This window comes from Labeo rohita, chromosome 25 (genome assembly GCF_022985175.1).
Source record: "Labeo rohita strain BAU-BD-2019 chromosome 25, IGBB_LRoh.1.0, whole genome shotgun sequence".
Taxonomy (NCBI): domain Eukaryota; kingdom Metazoa; phylum Chordata; class Actinopteri; order Cypriniformes; family Cyprinidae; genus Labeo; species Labeo rohita.
In genome coordinates this window covers 10,220,977-10,241,016 of record NC_066893.1, presented here as the reverse complement: position 1 = coordinate 10,241,016, position 20,040 = coordinate 10,220,977, and the positions used below count along the sequence as shown (strand labels likewise).

At 37.2% G+C, this 20,040-nt stretch overlaps 1 protein-coding gene across 3 annotated transcripts; it reads left to right on the top strand.

Moving 5' to 3' along the window:
• Window positions 1-1,072: 1,072 nt before the first annotated feature.
• Window positions 1,073-19,750, top strand: fbxl22 (F-box and leucine-rich repeat protein 22). 3 transcript variants are annotated; one of them, XM_051100077.1, is made up of 4 exons: window positions 1,073-1,219; window positions 3,853-3,952; window positions 7,339-7,618; window positions 17,650-19,750. In XM_051100077.1, the coding sequence occupies exons 2-4, from the start codon at window positions 3,916-3,918 to the stop codon at window positions 17,996-17,998; spliced, it is 666 nt and encodes a 221-aa protein (XP_050956034.1). In that variant the 5' UTR covers window positions 1,073-1,219; window positions 3,853-3,915; the 3' UTR covers window positions 17,999-19,750. The 3 variants fall into 3 exon arrangements, with proteins under 3 accessions (XP_050956034.1, XP_050956035.1, XP_050956033.1); XM_051100078.1 differs by lacking the exon at window positions 1,073-1,219 and having other exon boundaries at window positions 3,831-3,952; XM_051100076.1 differs by lacking the exons at window positions 1,073-1,219; window positions 3,853-3,952 and having other exon boundaries at window positions 6,878-7,618.
• The last annotated feature ends 290 nt before the right edge of the window (window positions 19,751-20,040 follow it).

The window sequence follows — 20,040 nt, the reverse complement described above, 5'->3', positions numbered from 1 at the left end:
CCCGTTTATATCTCACAATTTTGACTTTTTGAGAATTGTGTCTCACAATTGTGATTTTTTTTTTTTTTTTTTTCTTAGAACTGTGAGTTTATATCTTGCAGTTCTGACTTTATAACTTGCAATTCCAAGAAAAAACGTTGCAATTACCTTTTTGTTCATTATTTATTCAGGGGCGAAAAATAGGCTTCCATTGTTTTTACTTATTTTTTTATTATTTTATTTTTATTTTAGTTTTAGTTATTTTAGTTCAAGTTAAATAAGAAATGATGCCTGGGTGAATAGCTGAATTAAAAAATTAAAATGAATTAAAATTCCTTCTTCTTTATAGTTTTATTTTAGTGTCATGGCTCATTTTTTTACGTAACAATTAGGACCAGATTAAGCTGAAATCCATTTAACTCGTTCTTCCTCACAACTGTTAATTCTAGCAATCTTGTACCTTATAAACATGTTTTGGTTTCCAATAGTTGTGCAAAAAGAGCCAATCAGATTACAGCTTGCCAAATAGAGGAAGTGCATGCCATTTTTGTGTGTGTGTGTGAGTTCAAATACGCATCAGATGGTCCGTGGGTGTGCCGTCTGAGGCTGAGACTAGCTGTGCCCCACTTCTGTGTATCAGACATAGAAATAGGGTAAAAATTAAAAGATTAGCTGTGTTCAGCCAAAAAATAAATAAATAAAATCCTAGAGGAAAGCAAAAAATGTGCCACATTTGAAAATATGATGGCGTCAGTTCACTGTCTTGCATGGCCAGTGTCACCCTATTCCTGTTGTCAATTCTATGATAAATATATATATATATATATACAAGGTGTGTTCTATGTAACATCATGGATTTTGCTTTGCTTGTGATCTCCATGTTAACTTGGGTGTATTTTGTATACAAAAGAACACACTGTTGCTCAATCTGAAATGCTGATATGGAATTGAATGTTTCTGTACGCTCTGTTCTCAAACACGGGTGTGGGTTCAGTCAGAGTGTGTCACAATGCAGACGATTGCATGTGCTTCCTCTGTTCTGCCCATGTAATTGCTGCAGGTGGAGTAGCTGGCAATCTCTTCAACCTCGCTCGAAATAGCGGCAAGAACGTGCGCTCTCTAATCTTTTTCAAAGAACTACTTCCAGTGTCACCCACTGTGAAATGTAAATGCTGAATGGATTTTAATGACGTAAACCGCTCCAAAACAAGAGCGTAAGAGGGCGTGCTTCGCTCCCATTGTGAGTTTTTCTTTTTCTTCCCCCTCGCTCCTTCTATCAGTTGCTGCCGCCCACACATACGCTTTCGCACGAGCTCCCAGGGGCAAACAAACACTGGGGCTCCCCACACGCCACGTGCCAGCGAGGTATCGTCCCTGACAGGCAAGAAGGAACAGCTGCTCGACTCGCTCGCAGTTGTCTGTCTGAAACCGCCGTACTTTAGAAAGGACAACTAAGTTCATTCTCTCTCCCGATAAGATCACGTTGCTTGTGTTATCAATGCCGCTGCGTCAATCGCAGCACGTCATGACTCAATGAGAGTGACTCAAACAGCACAAGCTGCAGTCGAACTTTGCCCCAGAAAGATTTTGCCAGGTCTGCCATGAGTCATGTAACGATATCAGGTGGTGTTGTCATGTGCCATATCAAGTGTTGATGTTGTCTTGAATAACTCCTGTATGGAGGCAGCAATGCTAGCCTAGCTAGTTTAGAAGTACACTTTGTTCGCCGAGCACAAGTCGTGCAGAACTGCAGCTCACCCTGTACTTTCACTTCAATTTTACGGGCTGCCAAAACCGAATGCCTTGCTTATTGCCAAAACATTGCTCTGTTTGTTTGAGGTTCCTGACTTGCCTGACTGACACAGCAATGTTAGCTCAACCAATGATGTGAGATTGGGGCGTGGCTATCTGGCTGACCAATTGCAGATGGGAATGAGTCATAATTTTTGTAATTCAGTTCGGTGCTGCTGATGCAACATTACCTCACCTGTAATGTAATGTTGGGAAAGTTACTTTTAATAGTAATGCATCACAATACTGCGTTACTCCATATAAAGGTGACTAATTGCATTACTTATTTACTTTTTATGGAAAGTAATGCATTATGTTACATTTGTGTTACCTGGTTGGGTTTGTTTATTTGTTTTTTTTTAAAAGAGAAGTCCACTTCCAGAACAACAATTTACAAATAATTTACTCACCCCCTTGTCATCCAAGATGTTCATGTCATACTTTCTTCAGCCATAAAGAAATTGTTTTTTGAGGGAAACATTTCAGGATTTTTCTCCATATAATGGACTGCTATGCTGCCCTGAGTTTGAACTTCCAAAATGCAGTTTAAATGTGGCTTTAAACGATTCTAAATGCAGTTGTAAACGATCCCAGCTGAGGAAGAAGGGTCTTATCTAGCGATAAAAAATATAATTTCAATAGTTTTTAATCTCAAACGCTCGTCTTGTCTTGCTCTCCCTGAACTCTGTGTATTCTGGCTCAAGACAGTTAGGGTATGTCAAAAAAACTCCAATTGTATTTTCTTCCTCAACTTCAAAAATCATTTCAAAATCATCCAACATCGCTGCAGAAGTACCGACCCACTCTTTGCAAAGTGAACATGCAAAGATCATCAAACACACTTGACAAAAAAAGGTAAAACAGCAATATAGAATGATTTTGAAGTTGAGGGAGAACATGAGATGGGAATTTTTCGACATACCCTAACTGTTATGAACCGGAAAAAAAAACAGTTCAGGCAGAGTAAGACAAGACGAGCGTTTAACATTAAAAAGTATATAAATTCTATTATTTTTTTATGAAAATAACTGATTGTTTCGGTAGATAATACCTTTCTTCCTCGGCTGGGATCGTTTACAAATGCATTTGGGATCGTTTGAAGCTGAATTTAAACTGCATTTTGGAAGTTCAAACTCGGGGCACCATAGAAGTCCATTATATGGAGAAAAATCCTGAAATGTTTTCTTCAAAAAACATAATTTCTTTACAATTGAGTAAAGAAAGACATGAACATCTTGGATGACAAGGGGGTGAGTACATTATCTGGACTTCTCCTTTAAAAGAGGCTATTTACACGAAGTGAAAATAGTAGTATTTTTTAGCAATATTTACACTAAGTGCAAATAGCTACATATTTTATTTATACTATGTTAAAATAGTAGGATTTTCTGATATTTATACTACTTATTGCAAACAGTGGCGATTATTTGCATCTCAGTATTGTAGTAAATTATAAAAGAGTATACAATTCTAACGTATTGAGTGTAAATTATAATGTTAATTCGAATTATTAAATGGATAACACCTTACTGGGGCAATAAAGCCCTCCCTACACCTACCTGATACTTTATTTTCAACTTTTTGATTGTTTCCTTCATTTTTATCAAAAATAAATGCATTTCCGACATGATGTGAGTCTTGAAAATGAAGAAAAAAGGTTTGGCAAGAGGTGGATTCGAACTCGGGTCTGTCGCGTCGAAAACACTATTGCACGTGCTTTATCATCTACGCCACTATAACAGATGTTTTATTGTCGTCTTTTGTAGTGTTGACTATCGCAATCACACGTTGGTGGGCGGAGTTAATGTAAATAGACACTTGCGATACTCATTTTAAAAAGTAACTCAGATATTTTGTTGTGGATTTAAAAGTAATTCATTACTTTATTAGTTACTTGAAAAAAGCAATCTGATTACATAACTTGTGTTACTTAATGCATTATTTTTGTTTTCTTTGCACACAGGAAGTATTCTTGTATTTTCATAACATTACAGTTGAACAACTGATGTACATGCACATAGACTATTTTAACAATGTTCTTATTACCTTTCTGAGCCTTAAACGTTTCAGTTGTGTTTGCAGGGTCTATGCAGGGTCAGAAAGCTTTGGGATTTCATCAAAAATATCTTCATTTGTGTTCGGGAGATGAGCAAAGGTCTTACAGATTTGGAACGACATGAGGGTCAGTAATTAATGACAGAATTTTTCTGTGAACTAACCATTTAAGGCATACATTACTCAACTTTTAAAATCTGAACAGATTTTAAAACACCAGGCATCATACACTTGCCAACTTTGTAAATGGTTACAGAGAAAAACACTGAATGACTGAGGATCGCACGATACCAGACTTTCAAGTTGTTCTGAACATAAACTCAACGCAGAAACACTGAATGAAAACTGTGTTCCAAAATCAGCTCAAAATATCAAACACGTTTGATATTCTCCAAATGGTTGGAATTATAAGCTGCGCCAGAGAAAAACAGCTCGAAAACAGCTCTAGAGATCACATTCATCGGCGGCATACATGATCAAGAATGTGTCATCTTAAAAAGAAACCATGATAAAAACTGACACTTAGTCTTTGTGAGGTGTAAATAAATCAGTGTTGGGAAGGTTAGTTTGAAATGTAATAGGTTACAGATTACAAGTTACCCTATTTAAAATGTAATAATCAGTGTAACTTTTTCAATTACTTTATTAAAGTAATGTAACTTACTACTTTTTGTACAATGCCGCTCTCACGCTACACATCATGTTCTCATGCAGTAAAAATACATCGCCGACAATGCGCCGACAGACAAGACAGAGCCGGTTACTTGGTATGAAAGAAATTCTAAGCTTAAAGAAAGAAATTTAAACAATAAATACCATTTTGTGGCTCTTGTGTTGTGACAGATCACTCTATTGCCTTATTAGATCAATCGACACACTTACCGATCGTTTTTTCTTCTTTGCTAAAAGAAAAAAAAACATGAATGAACATCAGAAGGTATTTTCTTTCAATCGCAGAAAGACGTCAGTACACACAATTTTTCAAGTTTAAGTCCACCCGAAGTTAATCTATACTCTCCTGTCTGATTTGTTTGTCAGACAGAATGGTGGATTCGGCATTACGATTAGTCAGATCACCACAGCCAGCCATCAGAAAATCAGACTTTAGCACCTCTTTTTACTTTAAGATCATTCTGAGGTTAAATACTGAATTAAAATTATAATAAGTAGTTGATAACTATGATACTGTTTTTACAATCGAATTTCTGCATAGTTCTTAACAGGAAACACTGGCATCTAACAATGCCTTTCAAAAAACTTGAAAATCTTAAAAAAAACAACAAAAAAAACAACAACAAAAAAACTTATACATAAACCCAAATAGAAAATAAAACAATTATCGAATAAGCATGTGTCCTATTCTAAACTCCTGAAACATTGGTGTCTCATATTTTAGAGCAATCAATGCAATGTGTGTGTGTGGAAATATTCGGATGTAACCCCCTTTGTAATCATTAACATTTTCATAACTGTAATTTAATTACACATTTATTCTCAGTAACTGTAACAGATTACAGTTACATTTATTTTGTAATTAAATTGTACTTATTTAGCAATCTCTGGACACACAGTCTTGAAATGAAACATAGCAATATTCCAAAGCTAAAACACAGTTGCAATCTGTCATAAAGGGGCCATTGTGAGATTGTAATAATCTTGACCTCCTGTGCCCCTCTCATACTAACCTGAAAAGCAGACATGACCCAAGTCTAGTCTAGAGAATCATAGGACATGGTGTACTTCCTTTAAGGATGTGATGTTTGATCTTTCACTTCTCCATATTTACCATATAAATGTTGGAGTCTTCTCTTAATAAATGCCTTTGAGTGAATTGCACTTTTGTGTGTGTTCATTTGATTGGTCCGGGATCCCGACTCTGTTCTCCATCGCTCAACCAAACTCAATCTGGGCAGTAGATTAGATATTAAATTCTAACAATGTCCATCATACACAATGTTTTTTCGATTAAACTCAAACTGACCAAAATCCGCAGAATGGCAACTAGCGTTGACTCATCCAGACTGCAAATTAGGGCAAAAGTCTAAGTAAAAGTTAGTGCATTCAAAATTTAACATTCACAATGGGTTTGCTTCTGGAAAATTTCTGACTCAGAGACTTTTATGTAAATGCAAAGTGGAAACATAACACAGAAAAAAAATGAATCCCAGTCAGAGCCATAATTTTGAGAGCTACAACTCAAAGTCCTTTCTCGATCCCATTCCCCTCTCTTCTCTCCTATCAGTTCTTGTCTCTACTTAACTATCTAAGACAAAAACATCTGCAAAATTCCCTAGTAACATTACTGGGATTAGTACTAGAAGATCTGATACGTGAAACACGTAGCAAAATAAGCTCCTCTTGAGAAGCCCCACTTTATCATTTATGGTTGTATCTTCTTATAAACATTTGCATATGGTACAGCTAAACTGATGGATAATTTTGCTGTTTGCATCGATGGCGAGTAGCTCCCTAATCTAAATATCATTCCAATTAGAAGCCAGTTTTGTCTTTATTTTTGCATTTTGTCTGTATACAAATGTTCTTCTTTGCTAGTTAGTTTTATGTAAATTTTCATCAAATGTGTGTCAGTGAAGCTCTGGCAGCCCGAACAAGCAAAATCCAACAGAATCTCTGGCACAGTTATGCCTGGTATTGAGATACATTTTGGCTTATCCGATCACAAGAAAGCAACAGACTAAATACGGGGTAAACCAAGTCAAAACTGATTTGCACTTGTCCACTTTAAAGTGCATTTGAAGGTGGTTAAAATTCAATTGACCACAGTGCACTTGTAGTGCAAACACTCAAAGGGTTGAATACTTTTGAACTGGGATCAACCTCTTTGCTAAAACATGGGTTTAAACTTTACCCATTATGTGCAGTTCCAATTTAAAAAACTGGATGGTTTCCCCCATTTTTGTTTACATGTGTGCTTTATCAACACACACAGTGAGATAAAATTAGAGACCCTGCCCTCAACATGCAAAATCGTGGTCAGAAGAGACGCATTTGAGTTGCATTTACACAAGGTGTAAATTGACATGTGTCTCTTTTGACCACTTGTGATCGGATCAACCAAAACGCAAGCAAAAACAGGTGTAAACGGGCCTCAAAGTGGAAGAGTGTCTCGCCATTCCCCATCCCCCAAGATGCAGGGCGCCTCTTGCGAGTGATAAACAGAAGCTGTCACACTCTAAACGTCCCTCACACTGCCTCCTGTCCAGGCGTCGGAGACAGATGGACTGGGAAAGTCCATGTGCCTCACACATTTCCATTTTTGACCATGCCTGCAGCGGTCCTCCCAAAATAACCCCCATTCCTCACGACCTTATATGTGCAAGGCCTCCACGAGACTATAGTCTGAAAGAGAATCACAAATCCAGGCCACACGAGACACACCGTTGTCCCATTGCTGTTTTGTGGTTGCTAGCAGGCCTGTTAGTGTCTCCTGTCTTACTATGCATCTCACAGAACTAGATCAGGAGTGTTTACTACACCTTTTTTCATACCTAGACAAGGACAGTCGCCACAGCCTGTCCCTGACCTGCGTACGACTGAGACAGGTCTTCCTGGACCCGCAGCTGTGGACGCTACTTCACTTCAGGTCTCCGTGCGAGCTGAGGAGGGACAACTACGTCCTGGGCTCTTCGCTGAGGTACCTGGCTATATGCTGGCACTCGAGCAGGGTCAAAGTGTGCAACATTGAGGACTGGATGAAGACCACATTCCAGAAGGACCTCTGCAGGAAGCACGAGAGCCTCGTCAGAGACTTCCTGGAGCGTGTTTGCCACATGTGAGTGTTTCTGTTTGTCTTGGCATCAACATTTCACTGGTTTGATCTTGGACAGGCAGATGTTGCTACTCTGAGATATTTAGACAGATAAAATAACCTCAATGCATCCCACATCTAGTTTTATTTTTAGAAGAATGGTAATGACTCCAATATTAAGTTTCTGCGATTGTTTACTGACCCTTGTGTTTTTCCAAACCGTGAAAGACGAATGTTTACACAGATCTGTTCCATTGTAAGCAAAAGTATACAGTGGCTTTCAAAATAGTACAAAATACAAACTATTGTTTACATAAATATTGTCCAAAATCAATAAGACCAATTTGTGTAACAAATTGAAAATGTAGTCGTTTTTGGCATAGTGCTTAAATCTCATTTGCGCTTGCATATTTTCGAACTTAGTGCATAACGATGTGTCTTTACATCAAAGAAACCAATCACATTCAATTTTTGTTTCATAACTGATCACTGAGCAACATGAGATTTGATAGCTATGATGAAGGGAATGATTGTCAGTAAACAATTCAAAGTCACCATGAAATCAAAACAGACACTGCTTATATTTTGGTAATGCTGTGTGATGTGTTTATTATAAATGCGCACGTCATTATTTATTTTTTATTTCTTTAAATTAAAAACATGCACATCCTTTCTTCTCTGCAACGTCTCTTCTCTGATGACTTGTAGACTGGCGTGTTTGTCCGACAGCCTGACGTGTTTCAATCCATGTCCTCCAGCAACTTCTTACTCACATGAGATCGTAGCGATTAGCAAATGTAAACTATCAAATAAACTCCCAACCGTCTCGTTTTTTCCCATTCAAGAAAAGACTCAGATTTTCCGCTTCATGCCGACTTTCTTTTTTGTCTCTTTCCCACAGACTTCATAATGACTACTTCAATGATGCTTTTTGATGTTTCTGGTTAATGACAAGTTCTGTCATGAAACTCTTGATGGTGCAGGCTGTTAATATTCACAGCATTAAACTACTTGGCGCAAACGGTTGCATACGTAGCCAATAAGCTTGCTTCATTACATTTAAATGACTGGTTAGACATTCGCTAGAGTTCCTTTGAAACCCTCCACCTCCCCAGCTCCACCTGTATAGATCTGCTACAGTTGAGGTCAAAAGTTTACATACACCTCGCAGAATCTGCAAAATGTTAATTATTTTATCAAAATAAGAGGGATAAAACAAAATGCATGTTATTTTTTATTTAGTACTGATCTGAATAAGATATTTCACATAAAAGATTTTTTACATATAGTCCACAAGAGAAAATAATAGTTTTTTAATTTTAAAAAATTACCCTGTTCATTTAATACTGTGTTGTTACTGAATTGTCCACAGCTGTTGGATAGTCCCTTGTTTGTCCTGAATAGTTAAACTGCCTGCTGTTCTTCAGATAATTCCTTCAGGTTTTAAAGCACGTTTGTGTATTTGAACCCTTTCCAACAATAAATGTATAATGCATCTTTTCACACTGATACTTCAGAAGGAAACCCAATGCATTAAGAGATGGGGGGTGAAAACTTTCGAACATTTTTCTTATTTTGCCAAAATATCGTATCTCTTTCATTTACTACTTTTAGCTCTTCAGAAGCTAGAAGATACTTGCATGTTTTCCAGAAGACAAAATAAGTTAAATTTACCACTATCTTCAAATTCCAAAAGGCTCTTAATGCATCTTGTTTTCTTCTGAAGCATCCATGAGCGTTTGAACCTTCTGTAATAGTTGCATATGAGTCCCTCAGTTGTCCTCAGTGTGAAAGATGGATCTTAAAATCATACAATCATTGTTGGAAAGGGTTCAAATACACAAAAATGCTGAAAAACCAAATAATTTGTGAGACCTGAGGCAGTTTAACTGTTCAGCACTAACAAGGGACTCATGAACAACTATCACTAGGCAAAAAAAAACACAGCTGTGAATCATTCAGGTAACAACAGTATTAAAAATCAAATGTGTGTAAACTTTTGAACGGGGTTATTTTTATATATTCAACTATTATTTTCTCTTGTGGACTATATGTAAACCTCTTTTACATGAAATATCTTACTCAGGTCAGTATTAAATGAAATATCTTTTGTACTTCAGGTTTTGGTAAAATATTAAATAAAAAAATAGATTATATATATATGCTATTTAGCAGCAGTATGACTTAAATATTCACAGCACTGTATCAGCGTATGTATTGGCAGTAGCAAGTTCCTGTATTCGCTTTGCAGCAACAGTAATAATTTAAAACAACAGAATTCTGTGGAAAAGAGCAGCAGGAACATTCTTCAAAATATCAGCTTTTGCGTTCCCCAATTGAAATAGATCAAACAGGTTTGGAATAACACAAGGATGAGTAAATAATGACATTTTTGTAAGAACTAACTCATTAAGTTAAAAAATCATCAAAGTATTCCTGACTCATGGTAAAACAAGTCACAATTCAATGTTTATGAACTCTGTATGGTTTAGGAAGGAGCATATAGGCCTTTGAATGTGACATAAATTTATTAAATCCCAATATGAAAGATTTTAAATGGACACTGCACTGCAATTTTAACCATTGCCTGCAACAGCTGGCCCATCGCACCACAGCTGCTGGCACACCGCAGACCCCTCAGTCAACAGGAAGCTGTGGGACTGTCACCCGTAAGGACTCAGAGTATCTTTTACCACAACCATTTAAAGTACAGAACAATACGTCGGCCATTCAGCCACTTTTGTTTTTGTGTGCGGCGGCATTACTCATTTACCAGTTTTTGTTATGAGTTGACAAGATTTGCATGAGTACAGAACATTCCGCAATTACAAACGTCTGTTTTTAAGGAACACCGATACATTACTACGTAGCGTGATATTTTTTTTAAAGAACAGACGTCAGTGGTGAGAAGCTTAAAAGTACTTCAGCATGAGCGGTCCTCACATAGCCATTTAACTCCGGCAGTGTCTGACTAATGGGGATTTGCTTAAACCTTTGTTGCAATAAAAGTTGATCAGAAACACATTTTAGCTTTGAGCAAGTACGTCATCACTGTCTTCCACCGATAGATGCAGCTTGTGTTCGAAGCGTGCTGAGGCTGGGAATGCAGTTTGCCTCAAGTTTTGACTGACACGAGGTCTGCGGAGTAGCACGCAGAGCACAGCTGAATTACCCTCTGGAGTTTTAAGGGCAGATCTGTACAGCCTCTTCCAGGCAGCCAATAATAAAGAGAGATGTGATGGAGCTCTGCGGTTTCTCCCGCTGCTGTTTTGCACTGTAAACTCACTTATGAGAAAAATAGAAACTGTGTGATTTGGCAAAACACTCAAAATAATAATAAAAAAGGCTTCTTTAGTGGTTCTTTGCATCACCCTCAGATTAGAGGAACCATTGAAGAATCATTCAGAAGGTTTTGGAGTCATATGATGTTATATTATAAGTGTATATGACTTGCTTCTTTCAGACAAATATAGTCTCTTTCAAGCTTTATGATGGCAGTGAATGGCTGTTGAGATTTTGAAGACCAATAAAGCGCATCCATCCATCATAACAAGTGCTCCACATGGCTCCGGGGGGTTAATAAAGGCTTTCTGAAGCAAAGCAATGCAGATGTGTAAGAAAAATATCCACACTTAAAACTTCTAGCTTCCATGAACTGTTGTGCACACGTTGGAGTACTTTTTATGATGTATGGATGCACTTTATTGGACTTCAAAATCTGAGCACCCATTCACTGCCATTATAAATATTGGAAGGGCCAGGACATTTTCTTAACATAATAATCTGATTGTATTTGTCTGAAAGAAGAAAGTCATATACACCTAGGATGACTTGAGTGTGAGTACATCATGGGGTAATTTTCATTTTTGGGTGAACTGTCCCTTTAAGATGTTTTTGATGTTACATTATGGGTTCATCAGTGTAGTGGCAGTTGTTCTTTGACCAGAGAAAATTGGAGCAACACATGATGAAATTGGAGAGAAGCAGTTCCTCTGAGTAAAGTCCCTCCCTTGTGAGCTCTCCTCTCGTGATTTGCATTGGCAGGTGGAGCCTACAATCAGTTCTTTGTTGATGAGGGCGGAATGCACATGTGCGTCGCAGTCACTGTGTGCAGTGTGTGTGTGTGTCTCGCTCACTTTCCTTCAAAGATGCACACACTTGCTGACGCCATTGTGGCAATACATTTCAGCTGCAGGAAAATATATAAAACACTGAGCGCCTGGGGAAGAGACAGTCTCAGATGGTGTCATTAAGTTCAAGAAGGGATCTAGTTTTATTCTTCAAATAAAACTTTTATTTTCTTTCTCTTTGTTGAACACCTTTTGCCAACTTACTCTTGGCATCTATTAAAATTTATAACCGAATTCAGATGAAATTTTCATAGCCAAAAATGAACACAAAAATATCTATCTATCTATCTATCTATCTATCTATCTATCTATCTATCTATCTATCTATCTATCTGTCTATCTATCTGTCTGTCTGTCTGTCTGTCTGTCTGTCTGTTCTTGTTCTATCTATCTATCTATCTATCTATCTATCTATCTATCTATCTATCTATCTATCTGTCTGTCTGTCTGTCTGTCTGTCTGTCTGTTCTTGTTCTATCTATCTATCTATCTGTCTGTCTGTCTGTCTGTCTGTTCTTGTTCTATCTATCTATCTATCTGTCTGTCTGTCTGTCTGTTCTTGTTCTATCTATATCTATCTATCTATCTATCTATCTATCTATCTGTCTGTCTGTCTGTCTGTCTGTTCTTGTTCTATCTATATCTATCTATCTATCTGTCTATCTATCTTTTTGTCTTGTTCTATCTGTCTATCTGTCTTTCTTTCTTCTATCTATCTATCTATCTATCTATCTATCTATCTATCTATCTATATTTTGTCTTGTTCTATCTGTCCGTCTGTCTTTTTGTCTTCTATCTATCTGTCTGTCTTTTTGTCTTCTATCTATCTGTCTATCTGTCTGTCTTTTTGTCTTCTATCTATATTTTGTCTTGTTCTATCTATCTGTCTGTCTGTCTTCTTTGTCTTCTATCTATCTATCTGTCTTGTTCTTTTCCATCTGTCTTTTTGTCTTCTATCTATCTGTCTATCTGTCTGTCTTTTTGTCTTCTATCTATCTATCTGTCTGTCTTCCTTCTATCTATCTGTCTGTCTGTCTATCTATCTATCTATCTATCTATCTATCTATCTATCTATCTATCTATCTTTTTGTCTTGTTCTATCTGTCCATCTGTCTTTTTGTCTTCTATCTATCTGTCTATCTGTCTGTCTTTTTGTCTTCTATCTATCTGTCTATCTGTCTGTCTTTTTGTCTTCTATCTATCTGTCTATCTGTCTGTCTTTTTGTCTTCTATCTATCTATCTGTCTGTCTTCCTTCTATCTATCTGTCTGTCTGTCTATCTATCTATCTATCTATCTATCTTTTTGTCTTGTTCTATCTGTCCATCTGTCTTTTTGTCTTCTATCTATCTGTCTATCTGTCTGTCTTTTTGTCTTCTATCTATCTGTCTATCTGTCTTACTTTTTGTCTTCTATCTATCTATCTATCTATCTATCTATCTATCTGTCTGTCTATCTGTCTATCTGTCTTCCTTCTATCTGTCTGTCTGTCTGTCTGTCTGTCTATCTATCTATCTATCTATCTATCTATCTATCTGTCTGTCTGTCTGTCTGTCTGTCTGTCTGTCTGTCTGTTTAAAGTTAAAGTATGTACATTTTTACTTGAATAATTTTGACGCTTAAACCACAATATTTCTTAACCAATTTAACGTATCTACATTATAATCTGCATTCCTACAATGAACATTTTGATAACCTCTCTTGAATTATTAATAAATGCTAATGATCACAATATGCCATCGATTTAAATGGCCTGTAACTCTCAAAAAGACACAACAATTTGACTGCTTTAATCTCCTGTAGACCTTTGGCTCCACAACAAGAAACTGAATCAATTTATTATAGATATTGCATGATGAATAACATCATTTCTCAAAACAGGCTATTAGAAACCAAGAAAATAAAGAAAATGAACCCAGCTACATTTGGCCACATCCATCTGCTGTGTGGGACTTTCTCTGTTGACGTTCTTGGCATAGACCGGTCATTAGGGCCACTTCAGGGAAAAGAAGTCTCTAGACTCAGTCCTAGACACACCCTCCACCGCGTCCCGAGAGTGACATTAGTCTCTTGAATGACTACTGTCACTGTGACGACTTTATGAGCTCAAAGAAAAGACGCTGAATTGAATTCCTGGTAAATTACCGTCATGCCACGTGTGGGATGTCTACAGAGGTCGTATCCACATAGGGAAGCCTTCACAGATTGTGTTATGGAAAATGTTAGTAGGATTTTGGCCCCCCACACCCAGCCTTATTCTCAAAAGCAAAATAAAATAAGACTTAAGTCTTAAGTCTTTGTTAGTTTTTCATTAAGCCTGTTTGATGGAAATGCCTTTGAAAAAACCAAAGCAAACAAAACATCTGCACAAGAGAAGGGCGGAGCTACCAGAGGAAGGCATGCTTATGTAACCGGGAATGATGCGACGCATATATCTGGCGTGTTTACTTCATCTGGCCAGCTCTGAAAGCTCCTCCCGCTTAAACACAATGGCTGAAAGCTGCTCCAGGAGAAACTATCTAACCAACCGATCCCTGGGGCTTGAAATTATTGCGAGCCTCTCTCATGCTTCCTCTCCTGCTGATCCCTTTATCACACAGTCTATGTCACCGATGGCCGTCTGTGATAATAAAAGCAATGGCACGTGTAGCGTGAGATCCGCCCCATGGCCAGGGTTATTGGGACAGTGCTCATAACACTTACAGGCGGCTGGAATGTGCCGGTCTCACATGTGGTTAAGTGGTAAGATTATGTAAGAGTTTATATAATCTGCATCAGTAAACGTGAATGACATCTCAAAGCTACAGCCATTAGCTCACTCTGTGCGAGTGTGTGTGAGAGCTGACCCTGTGTGAGTCCACCAGCAGGCTGCAGCAAAGGAGAAACACGGACACACAGAAGGACCTCTCGCCAGTAGCCGGCATGAAAGGATCCTGCTGCCCGAGCTCGCTGGTGTGGGCATGGGAAACGTCTCTGGTTTCAGCTGGTGCTGTTTAGCAAGAGCACCAGCTGTGTTTATGTGGCAAAAACAGCTGATACAGCAAACACTGACTTAGGGAATGGTTTTTGTTATGCTATGCTTAGTGTAATACCATGCAAATGCCTGATGGGGCCACATAAATTATTGCCTAAACAATCTTGGGTTACAGTTACTATGTTGCAATATGCGTCAATTACTGTCTATTGACAGCACGTTTATTATACAGTCTAGCACTTGATGTGTCCCTCGAGGAATAACATTCGTAATGCAGTAAACTAGTGTTTTTTCCAACCAGGCGTTAACATATGTGCAATTCATATTTCTCACCGTCACCACATTAATATGTTGGGACAAGCATATTGTTGACCAATTTTCCAAAAGAAAAAATAAGTCTCTCTATGCTGTTTTCAAAACATTCCCGTTGTTTGAAAATTCCGACCAGCCTGACACGGAAACACGGCCAAAACCAATGACATGAGTCTGGGGCGGAGCTACGCCTTTGTTTAACCAATGGCAAATCAGGAAGCATTCTTTCAATGCTAGTGATTGTATTAGTGCATTTAAAAAGATCTTAACACTTTTTAAAAAAAAATCATTTTCATGTGTGTTAAAGGAGACTTCCAGAACAAAATTTTTTTGTCATCCAATGTCATCCAAGACGCAAAGAAATTGTTTTTTTGAGGAGAACATTTCAGGATTTTTCTCCATATAGTGGACTTCTATGATCCCAGCTGAGAAAGAAGGGTCTTATCTAGCAAAACAATTGGTAATTTTCTAAAAAAAATGTACCTCAAATGCTCATCTTGTCTAACTCTGGGTGAACTCTGTGCATTCCGGTTCAATGCTGTTAGGGTCGAAAAACTCCCATCTCATTTTCTCCTCCAACTTAAAAATCATCCTACATCACTGCAAAAGTACCGACCCAGTGTTTGCAAAGTGAATGTGCAAGGAGGGTCAAACACCCTTTCAATGCTGTTGATTGTACTAGTGCATTTAATAATATCTTAAATTATACACTTATGAACTTTCTTAAGTTAATAAGTGTATGTTTTCGGTTACAAATGTAATATGCAGAGACAAGTGAATGTTAGTCATTGTTGATTGACCCTATGTGCAAACATTTCTCTGTTGTTTGAGAATTCCAACCAGCCTAACGCAGCAACACAGGCTTAACCAATGGGGTGAGTCCGAGGCGGAGCTATGTGTTTGTTTGACCAATAGCAGATGGTTGAACATTCACAAAACCTGTCTGAATTAACAAATACTTTAACTATTTACTTCATAAGTGCATGTCCTCATTTTGTAATGTAATATGCAGAGTCTAAGTCTAAATCATTGTTGATTCCAAGCACTGTCTCTGTGGTGTTTCAAAACATTTCTCTGTTGTTTGAGAATTGGCAACACAGCAACACAGACTCAACCAATGGGGTGAGTCTGGGCAGAGCTTTGGGTTTGTTTGACCAATAGCAGACAGGGGAGCATTCGCAAAACATGCAAGGAGACACTGCAGGCAAAAACACAGTTTTTTCATGTACCTGTCAGGTTTGAGATTTTAGGCTTTTTGTTTTTTCATAAAGTGTTTTTTCAGACTAGTGGAAAGAAAACATTTTTTTTTATAGCACTTTATCTATCTGTCAATAAATTTCAATTAGAATACATATTTTTAAAGGCCGTTTTCTCAAAATGAGTTTTTTCTCCTACACTGAGCCATAAATCTCCACTTCAGTAACACTTATACACACCAAACTTAATTTTTTTATTCCTGTCTATATCCTGAAGGTTTTTTACAAAGGGAATTTGTTCATATATAATTTGCTTGATTTTATACATTTTATTCCCTCCAAAATTTTAAAAAATATATTGTTTTCTCTCTGTTCTAAGTATTTTCTGAATTATGGAGTAAAAAAAAATAGATATCCAAAATTCCCTCTGTAAAAATATTTGACTCTAATATGTCAAAAAAAATGAATTTTGAAACTGACTTCATCCAGTGTTTAGATTTTTGTACTAGAATTGTATGCAAATTAGCACATATTTCATTAAATAATGCCTCATTTGCATATTTAAACATAACATTTTAGAAAACTTGTAATACAAAAAAAATGTTTGCAATTATCAATGTAATCAATCAACTGGGTAAGTAAGGTAATAACTATATAGTTAATTTGTTTTTACCCTATTCACCTGCAGTGTCTCGCCTTAAATTAATTATTTAAGTTCTATGTCACTTATGAGTTTTGTACGCATGTATTTTTTTTAAAATGACATTATTCAAATCTAAAATGCAGAGACAATGGTAATTTAGTCACTTTCTATGTTAAATCCCTCAACATGTAAACAATGTCTTTCACTGCTCTTTGTTTGAAAATCCTGACCAGCTTGCATAGCAACACTGACTTTGACACTGACCAATGGGGTGAGTTTGGGGGCGGAGCTATGTGTTTGTTTGACCAATAGCATACAGGAGTGCATTCGGTAAACCTGTTTTTTTTTTTTTTTAATTGGTTTGTACTAATTGTATCGCCACTTTTAACATAATCTACACAAAATAAATATATACATAAATTCATACATAAATTCATAATTCACATAAGTTCTATGTCACACAATGTAGATTTTTGTATGTGTATTTTTTTACGTGTTGAATCCCACAACATATAAACAGTGTCTTTCAAAACTCTTTGTTTGAAAATCCTGACCAGCCTGCATAGCAACACTGACTCAACCAATGGCATGAGTTTGGGGGTAGGGCTATCAGTATAATCGACCAATGATGAAAGGGGGTGTGTTTGGGAAAACCTGTTTGAAAACAAGCAGCACAGAAATTTCACTCTTCAGCTTTGACAGACACTTGTTTGTTACTCATTATTTCACTTGTACAATATACACAATTATTATTCCTGACAATAAAAAAGCATGACAAAATTCTGCTTTTTGTTTCTTTAGGTGTCCGAATCTACTTTCGCTGACTCTATCTGGATGTGGGCACATTACGGACCACAATGTTATTAACGTGCTACAAAGCTGCAGGAGGCTACGTAGCCTCAGTCTAGAAAACTGCTCTCGAATGACTGACTCGGTCCTCCAGGCTGTGGTGGACCACGGTGACAGTCTCACAGATGTGAGGGTGGACTTCTGTCGCAACGTGACCCAAGCAGGGCTGCAGAAGGTCACAGACAAGAGACCAGAAGTGCACCTGAGCGCATTACACAGCGCCGATATGATTCCAGACAGCAAGCCTGAGGAGAAAACAGAGATCAGGAGAGCTCTGCAGAAGTTCTTGATCTTCTCCTGACAGCAAGAGGCTACCTAGTGAATTCATGTCAAATTGAGGTTCACAACGCTGTCCAATTATGTCCCAGTTTCATTTTCTATTTTTTTGTTCACTATTTCTTTTGTAATTTTTCATTCCAATTTCGTTTTCCTTGTATGCATTCAGTTTTCCTACCTTTCCAAAATTTTATCAGCAAATGTATTCTCATTTCAAATTTCACATTTTTTTGTTTCTTCGCTAGGATGTTTTTCATTTGTTTGTTTGTCCATTTGACTCCATGAAGTGACTCAGCAGTCAAGTACACAGTACAAAACTAAGTATTCAATTTGCAGTCCACAAATTTAAACCACATCTTAGGTTTTGATAATAAAACATTTGCAAACCCAGTATTTATCAAAAGCCCAGCATGTTTTGGTTGCATAATCTAGGTTAGTTTTGGAACTACTCGTAGCTGGTTATCCTCATTGTGGGTTTTGGACTTCCTCTTATGCAAGAACAATATTTGACAGAGCACACTTTTACAGCCTTGCTGCATGACATTTATTAAGCAATAACGTGCGAGAAACTGAAATATACACTAGAGTATACACCATGGCACTGAGTGCCTTATTGCATTGACATTTAAGCATTTAGAGAATAGAAACAATAGCCCAAAATAGAAAAAAAACATTGTTTCATTAAGCAAATTCATTCATTCATTCATTCATCTTGTATTACAAAACAGTTGCACAGCATTTCAGCCATACTAAAACACACAGTATAAGAAAACCTAGCATTTTTGGACAGTATATATGGCATATTAGCATTGACGTTTGACCCATATATTCAACCTGTGTATTTTTGTACTATTATGCATTGAAATATTTAGAATGAAATGTAATATCTCTTTACCAATTTCCTAAATTGCTTGGCAATAAAAAAAGCTACATTTAGACTTATTAAGTGTATTACTTACAGGTTATTCAAGCTATTAATGAATTAAACATTGGTGCCTTTAATCATATTGCTGTTTTATAACAGCAGTAATCTTTTATAACTCTATTTTATCACAGCTTTAACACTGTATCAGGACCAGAACTCTCTGTTTTATAATATTACTTGCAGGCTTTTTGCATTAAAGAGCTAATATCAGTTTCTTTTCAGAGGACGAGCTGTGGCTATCTTGTCTTAACGGAGAGTTATGACCTAAAGCCTGCACAGAGTTATTTGAGGCCATGTTGGATGTCTTCCAGCGTTTGTGATTAGAAACATATTATGTAAGAGCTGTGGAGTGTAGAAGTAGGTTGGCCAGTGTCTGCGTTGTCCACGTGACCACACTATTTTGCGTCGTAATTGCAGCGAAAATAGATGTTCTTGTCTCTTAGAGACACAGAATTTGTTCTTCCTCTATTATGCCTGTTTGACCTTTTTCAAGTGTATGTAATCCAGTCAAACACACGGTTTCCTCAAACCCTCAGGGCATCATCAAGGCTGCGTGAAGAACAATCGCACATTCTGTCCCTAAATAGTCTGTAATATTTTTGGAGATAAATATAGAAAAACAAAATAGTTTGTAATGAGCCTTAACAGAAAGTCCCTTGTTTTAAAGCCAGCGTTCTCCACAGGATGTTCGCTGCGATGGATTGAAGGCTGGAGGGTGAAATAATATTGGGATAATTTTTTATTTTTCTCTCATTTCTGTTATCTGTATCTCTTTCCAGCTCTCGCTGTCTTTCTTTTGCTGAAGGTTTTGTACTTGTCAAGTTACATAAGTAAATGTCTGACGAAAAAAAACTCAAGTAATGCTTATCGTTGTGAAAAATTCCTGTTATTGTGTACTTAAGAAGCAGTTAGATAACGTCTGCCTAATCAATACTTCATAAAAATTCCCATGACCAGGACAAGAAGTTTCATGGCCCACCCATAAAACTCTCATCTTGACCCTGTGAAATCGAGAAATGGCACCGGCCGTGACGTTTCGTAATTTGTTTGAGAGGTCAAACGAGTGGCAAAACATGATCAGCATGCTGTGATTGCCTCCTCAATCAGGTATTTCTTTGTTGTGGATGTCAATCCACTCCAAG